General features: G+C 41.8%; 1 protein-coding gene across 1 annotated transcript in view; it reads left to right on the plus strand.

The window, feature by feature from the left end:
• LOC124777374 (brefeldin A-inhibited guanine nucleotide-exchange protein 3) overlaps nucleotides 1-14,178 on the plus strand; it is a 301,163-nt gene that overhangs the window by 78,487 nt on the left and 208,498 nt on the right. Inside the window, exon 8 of the mRNA XM_047252762.1 lies at nucleotides 7,188-7,285. Within this exon, the coding sequence (XP_047108718.1) occupies nucleotides 7,188-7,285 (98 nt within the window). The remainder of the gene's footprint in view (nucleotides 1-7,187; nucleotides 7,286-14,178) is intronic.

Consider the following 14,178-nt stretch of genomic DNA (forward strand, 5'->3'; position numbering starts at 1 on the left):
ATTCTATAGCTCTAGTCCTGAAAAGGCAAAGTTCTCAGCCTTGTTTGTGTGCCTTTTGGTAACTCAGTGCCTCTACTATTCAATATTTACAAACACAAGAATTGTTAAATATCTGTCAACGTTGTTGTTTGCAGCACTGCAGTTGACATGTTACTGTACTTACAGTATGTTGGTGTATAATCTTGTGAGGAACTTAAAACAACAAATTTCATTTTTTAACTTTATTTTTTAAGGCTGCTTGAGTTTACATTTTAATGATTAATGGAAAATCTCATATAAAGATGTGAAACAAATACTAACAAAGAGATAGAAGGGCTGGCCAGTACTTACCTCAGCTAAGTACAGCCGATTAAAAATTTATGTTCCTAGCTTTTGGAACTGTGTTCCTTCATCAGGGAGGAGAGAGGGGAAAGAAAGGGAAGAAGGGAAAGTGGATTCAGTTACTCACAACCCAGGTTATGAAGCAACAGGGAAAGAAAAACAGGGAGGGTAGCAAGGATGGAGGCATGGTTGTCAAAGGGAGGCCAAAGGTATTCTACTGTAAGTACTGTGCCAGATTCAAACCAAAGAGGATGCATACAGAAGTAAAGAGGTATATAGTATGAAGATAAACACAACTATGTAGGATGAAAAGATGCGTGAATGGCTAAAGAGGAAAGGGAAAGAGGAGAAGACTGAAGAGTAAATGGGAGTGAAGTTGTTTAACGTAGGTTCAGTCCAGGGGGATGGCGGGATGAAAGGATGTGTTGGAGTGCAAGTTCCCTTCTCCACAGTTCAGAGGGACTGGTGTTGGGTGGGATAAGCCAGATGGCACATACGGTGTAGCAGGTTCCTAGGTCCCTAGAATTATGCTGGAGCGCATGCTCTGCTACTGGGTATTGGACATCTTCTAGGCGACAGTTCGTCTGTGTCTGTTCATGCGCTCAGCCAGTTTAGTTGTTGTCATACCGATGTAAAAGGCTGTGCAGTGCAGGCATGTCAGCTGATAAATGACGTGTAGTTTCACATGTGGCCCTGCCTTGAATTGTGTATGTTTTACCAGTAGCGGGGCTGGAGTAGGTGGTTGTGGGGGGATGCATGGGGTAGGTTTTGCAGCGGGGTCGGTTACAGGGATAGGAACCGCTGGGTAGAGAAGGTAGTCTGGGAATATTGTAGGGTCTGACAAGGATGTTACGGAGGTTAGGGGGGCGACGAAAGGCAACTCTGGGTGGTGTGGGAAGAATTTTGTCAAGGGATGATCTCATTTCAGGGGTTGACTTGAGAAAGTCATATCCCTGGCGGAGTAATTTGTTGATGTATTTGAAGCCAGGATAATATTGGGTGACAAGGGGGATGCTTCTGTGTGGTTTGGGGGTAGGAACTTTGTTGTTGGACGGGGAGGAATGTATTGCTCGGGAGATTTGTTTGTGGACAAGGTCTGCAGGATAGTTGCGGGAGGGGAAAGCACTGGTCAGGTTATTGGTGTAATTGTTGAGGGATTCATCACTGGAGCAGATACATTTGCCACGAATACCTAGGCCGTAGAGAAGGGAGCATTTGATGTGGAATGGATGGCAGCTATCAAAGTGAAGGTACTATTGTTTGTTTGTGGGTTTGATATGGACAGAAGTGTGGATGTGAGCTTCAACAAGATGAAGGTCAACATCCAGGAAGGTGGCTTGGGTTTTGGAGAAGGACCAGGTGAAATTCAGATTCAAAAAGGAGTTGAGGTTATAGAGGAAATTAAGGAGTGTTTCTTCACCATGAGTCCAGACCACAAAGATGTCATCTATAAACCTATACCAGGCTAGTGGAAGCAGCTGTTGGGTCTTCAGGAAAGCCGCCTCCATGCGGCCCATGAAGAGGTTGGCATAGGACAGAGCCATCCTGGTTCCCATGGCCGTTCCTCTGATTTGTTTGTAGGTCTGGCCTTCAAAAGTGAAGTAATTATGGGTGAGAGTGAAGTTGGTAAGTGTGATAAGGAACGAGGTTTTTGGAAGATCTTTGGATGGGTGTTGGGACAGGTAGTGCTCAAGGGCAGAGAGACCATGGGTATGTGGGATGTTTGTGTAAAGTGATGTAGCATCTATGGTGACAAGAAAGGTTTCAGGTGGGAGAGGAGTGGGAATGGATTTGAGGCGTTCTAGGAAGTGGTTTGTGTCTTTGATGTAGGATGGGAGTCTGCGGGTGATAGGTTGGAGGTGTTGGTCTACCAGAACTGAGATACGTTCTGTTGGGGCTTTGAAGCCTGCTACAATGGGACGGCCAAGATGGTTCTCTTTGTGGATTTTGGGTAATAGGTAGAAGGTAGGGGTACGTGGCTCAGGTGGAGTGAGTAGGTCTATGGAAGCCGTTGTGAGGCCTTGTGAGGGACCTTGAATTTTTAGGATTTTCTGCAGCTCAGTCGGGATTGAGGGAATGGGATCCTGGGTAACAGCTTTGTAGGTTGAGGTGTCGGAGAGTTGACGCAGTCCTTCTGCCACATACTCCACACGGTCAAGTACCACAATTGTGGAGCCTTTATCCGCCGGGAGGATGACAATAGAGCAGTCTATTTTCAGCTCCTTAATGGCATGGGATTCAGCTGGGGTGATGTTGGGGGTTGTCGGGATGTGCTTCAAGAAGGACTGGGAGCCAACACTGGATGTGAGGAATTCTTGAAATGTTTGCAAGGGATGGTTTTGGGGGAGGGGAGGAGGATCCCTTTGAGAAGGTGGTCGGAACTGTTGTAGACAGGGTCCAACACTGGGTCTAGTATTTGGGGGCTGTGTTTGGGTAGTGAAGTGATATTTCCAGTTGAGGTTCCGGGTGAATGAGAGGAGATCTTTTACCAGGGCAGTGTGGTTGAATTTAGGTGTGGGGCTAAAGGTTAAGCCTTTTGATAGAACAGATGTCTCTGGAGGAGAGAGGGATCTGGATGGGAAGTTTAGAACTGAATTGGGAATGGTACCGAGCGAGGTGGCGCAGTGGTTAGACACTGGACTCGCATTCGGGAGGACAACGGTTCAATCCGCGTCCGGCCATCCTGATTTAGATTTTCCGTGATTTCCATAAATCACTCCAGGCAAATGCCGGGATGGTTCCTCTCAAAGGGCACGGCCGACTTCCTTCCCCATCCTTCCCTAATCCGATGAGACCGATGACCTCGCTGTCTGGTCTCCTTCCCCAAACAACCCAACCCCAACCCCAATTGGGACTGGTGATATGTGGCATTTGACTGTGGTTATAGTTGAAATTTGGTCTGTGTGGGGTATGTGCTGGGATTGAGAGATTGAGTAGGGTGGCTAGGCTAGGTTTGTTGGCTATGATGGGGGTTTGTTGAAGGTTCTGTTGTGGTTGGTGTTTGTGGGGGATAGGGAGAGGGACCCCACTTCTTAGGTGTTGCACTAGCACCGTGGATAGTTTTTTTCAGGTGGTGTGTGGCATGGAACTCAAGTTTACAGCTGGCTTCTAAGATGATGTTTCTGAGTGTGTTCTCCAAGCAAGGGTTTGAGAGGTGGAGGACTTTGAAGAGAGAGAGGAGCTGTTGGGAGTGGTGGTTACATGAAGTAGTGTAGAGATTCAGGACAAGTTGGGTAAGGGCTAAGGACTGAAGGTTCTGGAAGTCTGGGAGAGACTGGTGGAAGGAGGAATTGCACCCAGAGATGGGAACTTTTAAGGTAAGTCATTTAAGGGTAATTCCAAAGGTTAAGCAGGACCGGCGGAAAAGTATGTGGGATTGCAGTTTGGCTACGGTGAATGCATGTTTCCAGAATGAATGTAAATAATGTGGTATAGGATTAGGGTACGTAGTGGGTAACTGGTGGGTAGGGAAATTAAATAACTAAAGTTAAAATAGTAATCATAAGAAGGAATAAAATACGGAGGGAAGGATGAGAAAGAAAGAAATTGTGATGGTAATGTTCAATACCAAAGGAAGACCACTAAATAAGAAAAATACGGAAAAAGTTGACCAGACCAAGCAAGTATGTCCAGATCAGGGGAAAAGAACACACGTTGCTCAAAAACAGAGATAGCGACTGGCGAAAAAAAGATCGCGTGTGACGCAAAAAAGTTCGCGGGTGGCGCAGAAATGTCCCAAAAGAATTTTCCTGTGGCAGGGAAAGATAGCCAATGGCACAAAAATATTGCCAGCAACATGAAATCGACGGAAATGGATGATACTGTTAGGTGTGGAAGAGATTGTTGGCAGTGATTGTTGGCTGGAAAACAGCGAATAACAAACATTAAAACTATGGAATGTTAAATAAATAAATAAATAAATAAATAAATCACTAAATAAATAAATAAAGAGAAGTGGACTATAAACGGAACAAGATAATAGGAGGAAAATGAAACTAGCACAGTTGGTGACGAAAATATTTATTTATGTATATATAAAACACTGAAGAAGACAAAGTGTTTAGGTGACAGATGTAAGTGCTAGCTAACAAAAGGGACAAAACAATGAAGGATGTGGACCGTATAGGTGATCTAAATGATTAATGGAAAATCTCATATAAGGATGTGAAACAAATACTAACAGAGAGATAGAGGGGCTGGCCAGTACTTACCTCAGCTCAGTACAGCCAATAGATATATATATATACACACACACACACACACACACACACACACACACACACACACACACACAAACAGAATCGAAAATTTACTTTCCTAGCTTTTGGAACTTTGTTCCTTCATCAGGGAGGAGAGAGGGGAAAGAAAGGGAAGAAGGGAAAGTGGATTCAGTTACTCACAACCCAGGTTATGAAGCAACAGGGAAAGGAAAGCAGGGAGGGTAGCAAGGATGGAGGCATGGTTGTCAGAGGGAAGCCAAAGGCATTCTACTGTAAGTACTGTGCCAGCTTCAAACCAAAGAGGATGCATACAGAAGTAAAGAGGTATATAGTATAAAGATGAACACAACTATGTAGGATGAAAATATGCGTGAACGGCTAAAGAGGAAAGGGCCTTGGATTTTTAGGATTTTCTGCAGCTCAGTCTGGATGGAGGGAATGGGATCCTGGGTAACAGCTTTGTAGGTTGAGGTGTCGGAGAGTTGACGCGGTCCTTCTGCCACATACTCCACACGCAGACTCCCATCCTACATCAAAGACACAAATCACTTCCTAGAACGCCTCAAATCCATTCCCACTCCTCTCCCACCTGAAACCTTTCTTGTCACCATAGATGCTACATCCCTTTATACAAACATCCCACATACCCATGGTCTCTCTGCCCTTGAGCACTACCTGTCCCAACGCCCATCCAAAGATCTTCCAAAAACCTCGTTCCTTATCACACTTTCCAACTTCATCCTCACCCATAATTACTTCACTTTTGAAGGCCAGACCTACAAACAAATCAGGGGAATGGCCATGGGAACCAGGATGGCTCCGTCCTATGCCAACCTCTTCATGGGCCACATGGAGGAGGCTTTCCTGAAGACTCAACAGCTGCTTCCCCTGGCCTGGTATAGGTTTATAGATGACATCTTTGTGGTCTGGACTCATGGTGAAGAAACACTCCTTAATATTTCACAATAAAGGATGGCAGCCAAAAACAGTTGCAGGATAGAATTTTTTTACTACTTTTTTTGGCTGCCATCCTTTATTGTGAAGAATTTTAACAGTTGCTGCTGCAGCCATGTTTAAAATCTTGAAACTCCTTAATATCCTCCATAACCTCAACTCCTTTTCGAATCTGAATTTCTCCTGGTCCTTCTCCAAAACCCAAGCCACCTTCCTGGATGTTGACCTTCATCTTGTTGAAGCTCACATCCACGCTTCTGTCCATATCAAACCCACAAACAAACAACAGTACCTTCACTTTGATAGCTGCCATTCATTCCACATCAAATGCTCCCTTCCCTACAGCCTAGGTATTTGTGGCAAATGTATCTGCTCCAGTGATGAATCCCTCAACAATTACACCAATAACCTGACCAGTGCTTTCCTCTCCCGCAACTATCCTGCAGACCTTGTCCACAAACAAATCTCCCGAGCAATACATTCCTCCCCGTCCAACAACAATGTTCCTACCCCCAGACCACACAGAAGCATCCCCCTTGTCACTCAATATTATCCTGGCCTTGAATACATCAACAAATTACTCCGCCAGGGATATGACTTTCTCAAGTCAAACCCTGAAATGAGATCATCCCTTGACGAAATTCTCCCCACACCACCCAGAGTTGCCTTTTGTCGCCCCCCTAACCTCCGTAACATCCTTGTCAAACCCTACAATATTCCCAGACTACCTTCTCTACCCAGTGGTTCCCACCCCTGTAACCGACTCCGCTGCAAAACCTGCCCCATGCATCCCCCCACAACCACCTACTCCAGCCCCGCTACTGGTAAAACATACACAATTCAAGGCAGGGCCACATGTGAAACTACACATGTCATTTATCAGCTGACATGCCTTCACTGTACAGCCTTTTACATCGGTATGACAACAACTAAACTGGCTGAGCGCATGAACGGACACAGACGAACTGTCCGCCTAGGAGATGTCCAATACCCAGTAGCAGAGCATGCGCTCCCGCATAATTCTAGGGACCTAGGAGCCTGCTACACCGTATGTGCCATTTGGCTTATCCCACCCAACACCAGTCCCTCTGAACTGTGGAGAAGGGAACTTGCACTCCAACACATCCTTTCATCCCGCCATCCCCCTGGACTGAACCTACGTTAAACAACTTCACTCCCATTTACTCTTCAGTCTTCTCCTCTTTCCCTTTCCTCTTTAGCCATTCACGCATCTTTTCATCCTACATAGTTGTGTTTATCTTCATACTATATACCTCTTTACTTCTGTATGCATCCTCTTTGGTTTGAATCTGGCACAGTACTTACAGTAGAATACCTTTGGCCTCCCTCTGACAACCATGCCTCCATCCTTGCTACCCTCCCTGTTTTCCTTTCCCTGTTGCTTCATAACCTGAGTTGTGAGTAACTGAATCCACTTTCCCTTCTTCCCTTTCTTTCCCCTCTCTCCTCCCTGATGAAGGAACACAGTTCCGAAAGCTAGGAACATAAATTTTTGGTTCTGTGTTTTTTTTTGTATCTATCGGCTGTACTGAGCTGAGGTAAGTACTAGCCAGCCCCTCTATCTCTTTGTTAGTATGAGTTTACATTTTGTGTCACTGTTGTTTGATGTTACTATGTTGTGTCATTAACTGGAATCAATCAATGAAAAGTATTTTTTCATTTGTATTTCAGCTGCTCCGCAGTCCAAGCCGTATAGTAGATTTCGCTGGCCCCATTTTGGTGGAAGATGATAAAGGATCTCAACAAAGTGATATGGCCCTTATGAGACTGTAAGTAAAACTGCAAGAGGATGTTTAGACTCGAGAAGTACTGAAATCCCCTCTGTGATATTAATAGTGTTGAAATCGTTGGCATCCCAGTGTGATCATGTAGGAACAGTCTTAACAGTCCTAAGTACTGTTCGCTGGGCTACAAAATTTGATCAAAACACTATTATTGAATAATTTTTTGCATTCATATTTCCATTTATTTGAGAAGTGAGAAGGTTTCATTATAATAATAAAATACAGTGTAATAACATATCACCCACCTCCATGGCTGAACTGTTAAGTATGTGAGTATCTTATTGCCAGTGCTTGATTCCCTGTACTGCCAGACATTATTTATCAGTGGTACGACTGAAATAGGATACCTTTAGCATTGTGGAGATGCAAGAATGGGAAGTAATGGCTCCAAGGTTTGGATATTCACAACAGCTGGTAGTATGATGTGCTAACCACATGCCTCTGCATATCACATCCAGTGATGCTATTAACAGAGGATGACATGGTGGCTATTCATCAGTATTGTCTTTGGTAAGGGTTCCATACTGCACAGCTGTATTCCAGAGGACGACGAACGAGCATAGTGCAGGCAGTCTCTTTACTAGACTTGTTTCGTCTTCTAATTGTTCTGCCCATAAAATTTAGTCTTTGGTTTGCCAACTTCACAACATTTTCTCTGTGACATTTCCACTTTAGGTTGTTTGTAATTGTGATCCCTCAGGATTTATCTGATGAAAGTATTATTCATTGTGTAACCAAAATCTAATGAAATGCTTTTATATCTCATGTGAAGACCCTAGCACTTTTTATTGTTTCGGATCGATTGCCACTTCTTGCACCATGTAGGTATCTTGTTAAATCATTTTGCAATTTGTTTTGATCTTCTGTTGACTTTGCAACATGTTAAATGACAGCATTGTTTGCAGACAATCTTAGAGGGCTGTCAGATTTTCTCTTAAATCATTTGTATGGATTAAGAACAGCAGAAGGTGTGTAACACTTCCTTGGGGAAGCACAGATATATCCGCCCTGAAGAGGACCACAGCAAGTTGCTTGAAACTTGCTAGTTTAGTTGCTTCAGTGTTCTATAATGATGCAGCCTAATAACCAGAGTTATTTTATTCAAAATGACACTGGTCATGGAAGCCTACGAACTTAAATGAGTGCTGTTGTGAAAAAGTGTTTTCGTACAAGCCCTGTCTTCCTGACAGGAAACTGCTCCCTGCGAACAACTGAGACATACTCCACAGGCATACAATTTCATTTGAAGCTTCTTTTGAGAATGGAAAGAAATTCTGTTACCTCAGCAGCAGAATAATGCATGACAGATGAAGCAAGGACATAAAAGCAGTCTAGCACAAGCATAGACAGCATTTCATTCCAAAAAGTAGTCTGCTAGTGTCAAACATAAGCCTCAATTTAAGAATGAAGTTTCTGAGAATATACACCTTTTTCCCGAAAACTAGAAAGGAAGAGAATTTTAGCAAGGAGGACATAAAAGCAGTCTAGCGCATGCATTGAGAGCATTTCATTCCGAAAAGGAGTCTGCTAGTGTCATATATAAGCTTTAATTTGAGAATGAAGTTTCTGAGAATGTACGTCTTGAACTTAGCGTTGTACAGAAATGATTTTTTTTCCAAAAACTAGGAAGGAAGACAATTATAGCATTTATGATGATGTGGTGGTACAGATAAAATGCAGAAAATTAAGTTGACAGATAAGATAAGAAAGTGCTGATATGAACTTCTAGTTCCTTATATACTCATTTGATTTGTGTTAATGCGGAAAATACACTAAAATCTCTTCTCCTAGTGGTTTGGCTGGTCGATTGGCCAGTATTCCCACCCAACCCACCAACAGACCTCATATTATTCATCCACTTGGGAATTCTGTCAAATCTAATGCATATAATGTCAGTAACAGAGCTACCGCACCTCAGTTGTATTAATTTTCCTGTATATTTGAGGCTCTTCTTGTGATTACCTGTCTGATAGTTGCATGTCTGTTAATCCTGAAATGACAAATAGAAACATACCCAATGATTTGTGTGGCCCAAGGCTCAGCTAGTCAGCCAAGAAACTTCACATGGCCAGTCTGCCTGGGAAGTGTATCAAACCCACAGTAAATGTCAGTAAAAGAACAAGCCCTGTGGTAACTTTTTTTTTTTTAACGAGAGAGTGGAGAGTCATTTACGTCAGTAAACTAGCCACGTTACTGTACATTTCTGGGTGAGTCAGTGACAGTTGCCCAAGTAACCAAATTGCATGGATGTATGGAGAGAAGCCATATTAGTACTGATCTGAGCACCACCCTAAATTACAGTAAAGGGATAGTCATCAACAGGGACATATTTACCTTGAAACCAAAGAGCTATAAGAATAATTGGTTGAGGATGGTGTTACTAGGGTAAAAATAGTAAGAAGAGAGTGCACAGTGACTTTAAGATTGCAGTTTTTATGCTTGCATTTAATGTACCAAGGCTCTAGAGTACATTGCTGCTGGTTTTTCATCTGTCTTGAAGTAAGGCTTAGATTAGGTTAGGTTTCATCTGTGTTGAAGTAAGGCTTTACATATCAAACCAGGTTACTGCAGTGATTTGACATAAATAATTTTGACTTATTGTATCAACATAGATAACATTTTCATAAACTCTGATTACTGAAAAAAATTCATTAAGACATCCATTTACAAACAAAAGGTTATAAATGTGAGAAATCAGAAGTTGAAAAATATGTGAGGCTCTAGGTTGTAGTGTTACAGACTGTACTAGCTGCATGAGACAGATACTGGAGCAAGTGGTAAATAATCATCTTACCTAAATATTGGAATCCAGCAATCTTGTTAGTTACTGGCCACTTTCATTGTAGATTTGAGTGCTATCATACCACCACTGATACCCCAACTGTGGTGGATGTGCATGTGTTACTTAATAGATGTTTCTTTTATCTTTGAAAAGGTCTACAGCCTATTGAGAAGTAGACAGCTCCTTGCATGAGGCCGTTGCAAATGACTTCAAATTTTTTTAGCCAACAATAACCTGTCTGATCACTTTCAGTTCAAGGCAGTGTTTTAAGTATGACAATATTTTCGGTAGCTATTAATACAGTTATATTCACAGTAAGAAGCTCCTCTATTCATGGATGAGTTTTCTATTTGTTATTCATCTTCCAGTCTTGCAGTATGCATATGTTTGGTCAGTTGGAAGTTGGAAGGCTGATAGGGCGATCAAAAAAAGTAGGTTTTAAATTAAAAAAAAGATTTTAAATTTGCGCTTGACGAATCTGCATTTCAATCGTTATCACCCCCCCCCCCCCCCCCTTTTTTAAAATCTCCGGAAATTATAATGAGTGACACCATTTTAAATTTTAAAGAATAAGCGAGGCGTCTGGAACTATTTTTGAAGAATATCTGTACAGACCTCAGGTTAGATTAGATTAGATTTACTTTCATTCCAATTGATCCGTAGTGAGGAGATCCTCCAGGATGTAGAACATGTCAGAAAAAACAATATATGACAAATATTTACAACTCAAACAAATTAGCTAATGTACCATTCCACAGGTCCCAAGTGGAATGATCATCATTTTTTATATGAAAGGATCATTTTACAAATACTAATGCACTGAATTTAAAATAAAAAAGTTTATTTATTTATAAGGTAATAAACGTGTAATACAACTACTGTAATACTTATTTACAATGAGCACATTACTGCATGGTGTAGAAGTTAGATTGTACTTACACACACACACACACACACACACACACACACACACACACTTATTTACAATGAACACATTACTGCACTGAGAAATTCATCAATGGAGTACAAGGAGTTGGCGTCCAATAAATCCTTTAGGCTTCTCTTAAACTGAATTTCATTGGTTGTTAAGCTTTTTATGGCCGCTGGCAAGTTATTGAAAATGTGTGCTCCTGAATAATGCACATCTTTTTGTACAAGACTAAGTGACTTTAAATCCTTGTGAAGATTATTCTTATTTGTTGTAATGATTCCATGAATTGAGCTGTTGGTTTGAAAAAGTGATATATTTTTAATGACAAATTCCATTAAGGAATAAATGTATTGGGAAGCAGTAGTTAGTATCCCTAGTTCCCTAAACAGGCTTCTGCAGGATATTCTTGAGTTCATACCACATATGACCCTTACTGCATGTTTTTGTGCCCAGAAAACTTTAGCTTGGCTTGATGAATTACCCCAAAAAATAATCCCATATGACATTATGGAATGAAAGTAAGCATAGTATGCCAGCTTTTTCATTTTTATATCCCCTATGTGTGACACAATTCACATTGCAAAGAGAGATTTGTTAAGACGCTTCAGCAGTTCTGTGGTGTGCTTTTCCCAGTTGAATTTATTATCAAGCTGTAATCCCAACAATTTAACACTGTCCACTTCTTCTATCTGCTTGACATCATATATTACGCATATACTCGTGAAACACCCTTTACAAGTTCTGAACTGCATGTAGTGTGTTTTTTCAAAGTCTAGTGACAAAGAATTAGCTAGGAACCAGTGATTAATGTCCACAAATATTTTATTAACTGATCTTTCTAAGATTTCCCTTGATTTGCTATTTATTACAATGTTTGTATCATCGGCAAACAAAACGAAATTGGCATCTGGTAATGTTACTGATGAAAGGTCGTCAATATACACAAGAAAAAGTAAGGGCCATAAAATGGAACCTTGTGGCACCCCACATGTAATTAGTTCCCAGTTGGATGATGCCTGATAGCTTAATACATGTCTCTTTCATAATAACACCCTTTGTTTCCTGCCAGAGATATAAGATTTGAACCATTTTGCAGCATTTCCTGTTACACTATAATATTCTAATTTGCTTAAAAGGATATTGTGATTTACACAGTCAAATGCCTTTGACAGATCACTAAATATACCAGTTGCCTGCAATTTTTTATCTACTGAATTAAGCACATTTTCACTGTAAGTGTAGATAGCCTTCTCAATATCAGACCCCTTTAGAAATCCGAACTGTGACGTTGACAGTATGTTATTTCAGATAAGATGGTTAAAAAGCTGACTGTACATTACTTTTTCTAAAACTTTTGAGAATGCTGGCAAAAGTGAAATTGGACGGAAATTTGATGCTTTTCCTTATCTCCCTTCTTAAACAGTGGCTTATCTTCAGCATATTTTAATCATTCAGGAAATATTCCACTGATAACGACTGGTTACACAGATAGCTTAATATGTTACTTAACTCAGAATCACATTCTTTAATTAGCTTTGTTGATATTTCATCATACCCACTAGATGTTTTTGATTTTAAAGATTTTATGATGGACATTATTTCTGCTGTGGTAGTGAGGGTCAAATTCATGTTATGGAAGTTACTTGAAATGTCTGGTCTGAGGTATTCCATAGCAGCATCTACAGAACCTGACAGCTCCATGTTTTCAGTAACAGTTGTAAAATGTTTGTGAAAAAGTTCTGCAACACTATACACACCTGTCACCAATGTATAATTTAGTCTTAATGCTATTTGTCCCTCTTCATGTCTGGTTCTACCGGTCTCCTCCTTCACTATATCCCATATTGTAATTATTTTGTTATCTGATATGATTACCTTTTCCTTGTAATATATTTGCTTTGATGTCTGTATTACAGTCTTTAGTATTTTGCAGTATTTTTGTAATGTGCTATAGCATCAACATCGGAATTGTTTCAGATTGAGAGATACAGTTTTCTTTTTGTTTTACAATATACCCCTACTCCTTGAGTAATCCATGTCTTCTTAGTAGACTTTTCTCTAACCTTGGTAAGTTTTTGGGGAAAACAGTGTTCGAATAAGGTAAGCACTTTATTAGCAAAAGTGATATATTTTTCATTCATGCCATGACCACTGTAAACATCAGTCCAGTGAATGTCTCTGAGGAGTGTCCTAAAATAATCAATTTTTGGCTTATTGATTACCCTCTTGAGCTCAGATTTAACAGATTTTATATCCTGTTCAGTATTAACATTTAACAGAAGGAACTGCATGTCATGATCTGAGAGGCCATTGACTATTAGTTTTGTAATATGCACTCCTGGAAATTGAAATAAGGACACCGTGAATTCATTGTCCCAGGAAGGGGAAACTTTATTGACACATTCCTGGGGTCAGATACATCACATGATCACACTGACAGAACCACTGGCACATAGGCACAGGCAACAGAGCATGCACAATGTCGGCACTAGTACAGTGTATATCCACCTTTCGCAGCAATGCAGGCTGCTATTCTCCCAAGGAGACGATCGTAGAGATGCTGGATGTAGTCCTGTGGAACGGCTTGCCATGCCATTTCCACCTGGCGCCTCAGTTGGACCAGCGTTCGTGCTGGACGTGCAGACCGCGTGAGACGACGCTTCATCCAGTCCCAAACATGCTCAATGGGGGACAGATCCGGAGATCTTGCTGGCCAGGGTAGTTGACTTACACCTTCTAGAGCACGTTGGGTGGCACGGGATACATGTGGACATGCATTGTCCTGTTGGAACAGCAAGTTCCGTTGCCGGTCTAGGAATGGTAGAACGATGGGTTCGATGACGGTTTGGATGTACCGTGCACTATTCAGTGTCCCTTCGACGATCACCAGTGGTGTACGGCCAGTGTAGGAGATCGCTCCCCACACCATGATGCCGGGTGTTGGCCCTGTGTGCCTTGGTCGTATGCAGTCCTGATTGTGGCGCTCACCTGCACGGTGCCAAACATGCATACGACCATCATTGGCACCAAGGCAGAAGCGACTCTCATCGCTGAAGACGACACGTCTCCATTCGTCCCTCCATTCACGCCTGTCGCGACACCACTGGAGGCGGGCTGCACGATGTTGGGGCGTGAGCGGAAGACGGCCTAACGGTGTGCGGGACC

This window comes from Schistocerca piceifrons, chromosome 2, assembly GCF_021461385.2.
Source record: "Schistocerca piceifrons isolate TAMUIC-IGC-003096 chromosome 2, iqSchPice1.1, whole genome shotgun sequence".
Lineage (NCBI taxonomy): Eukaryota > Metazoa > Arthropoda > Insecta > Orthoptera > Acrididae > Schistocerca > Schistocerca piceifrons.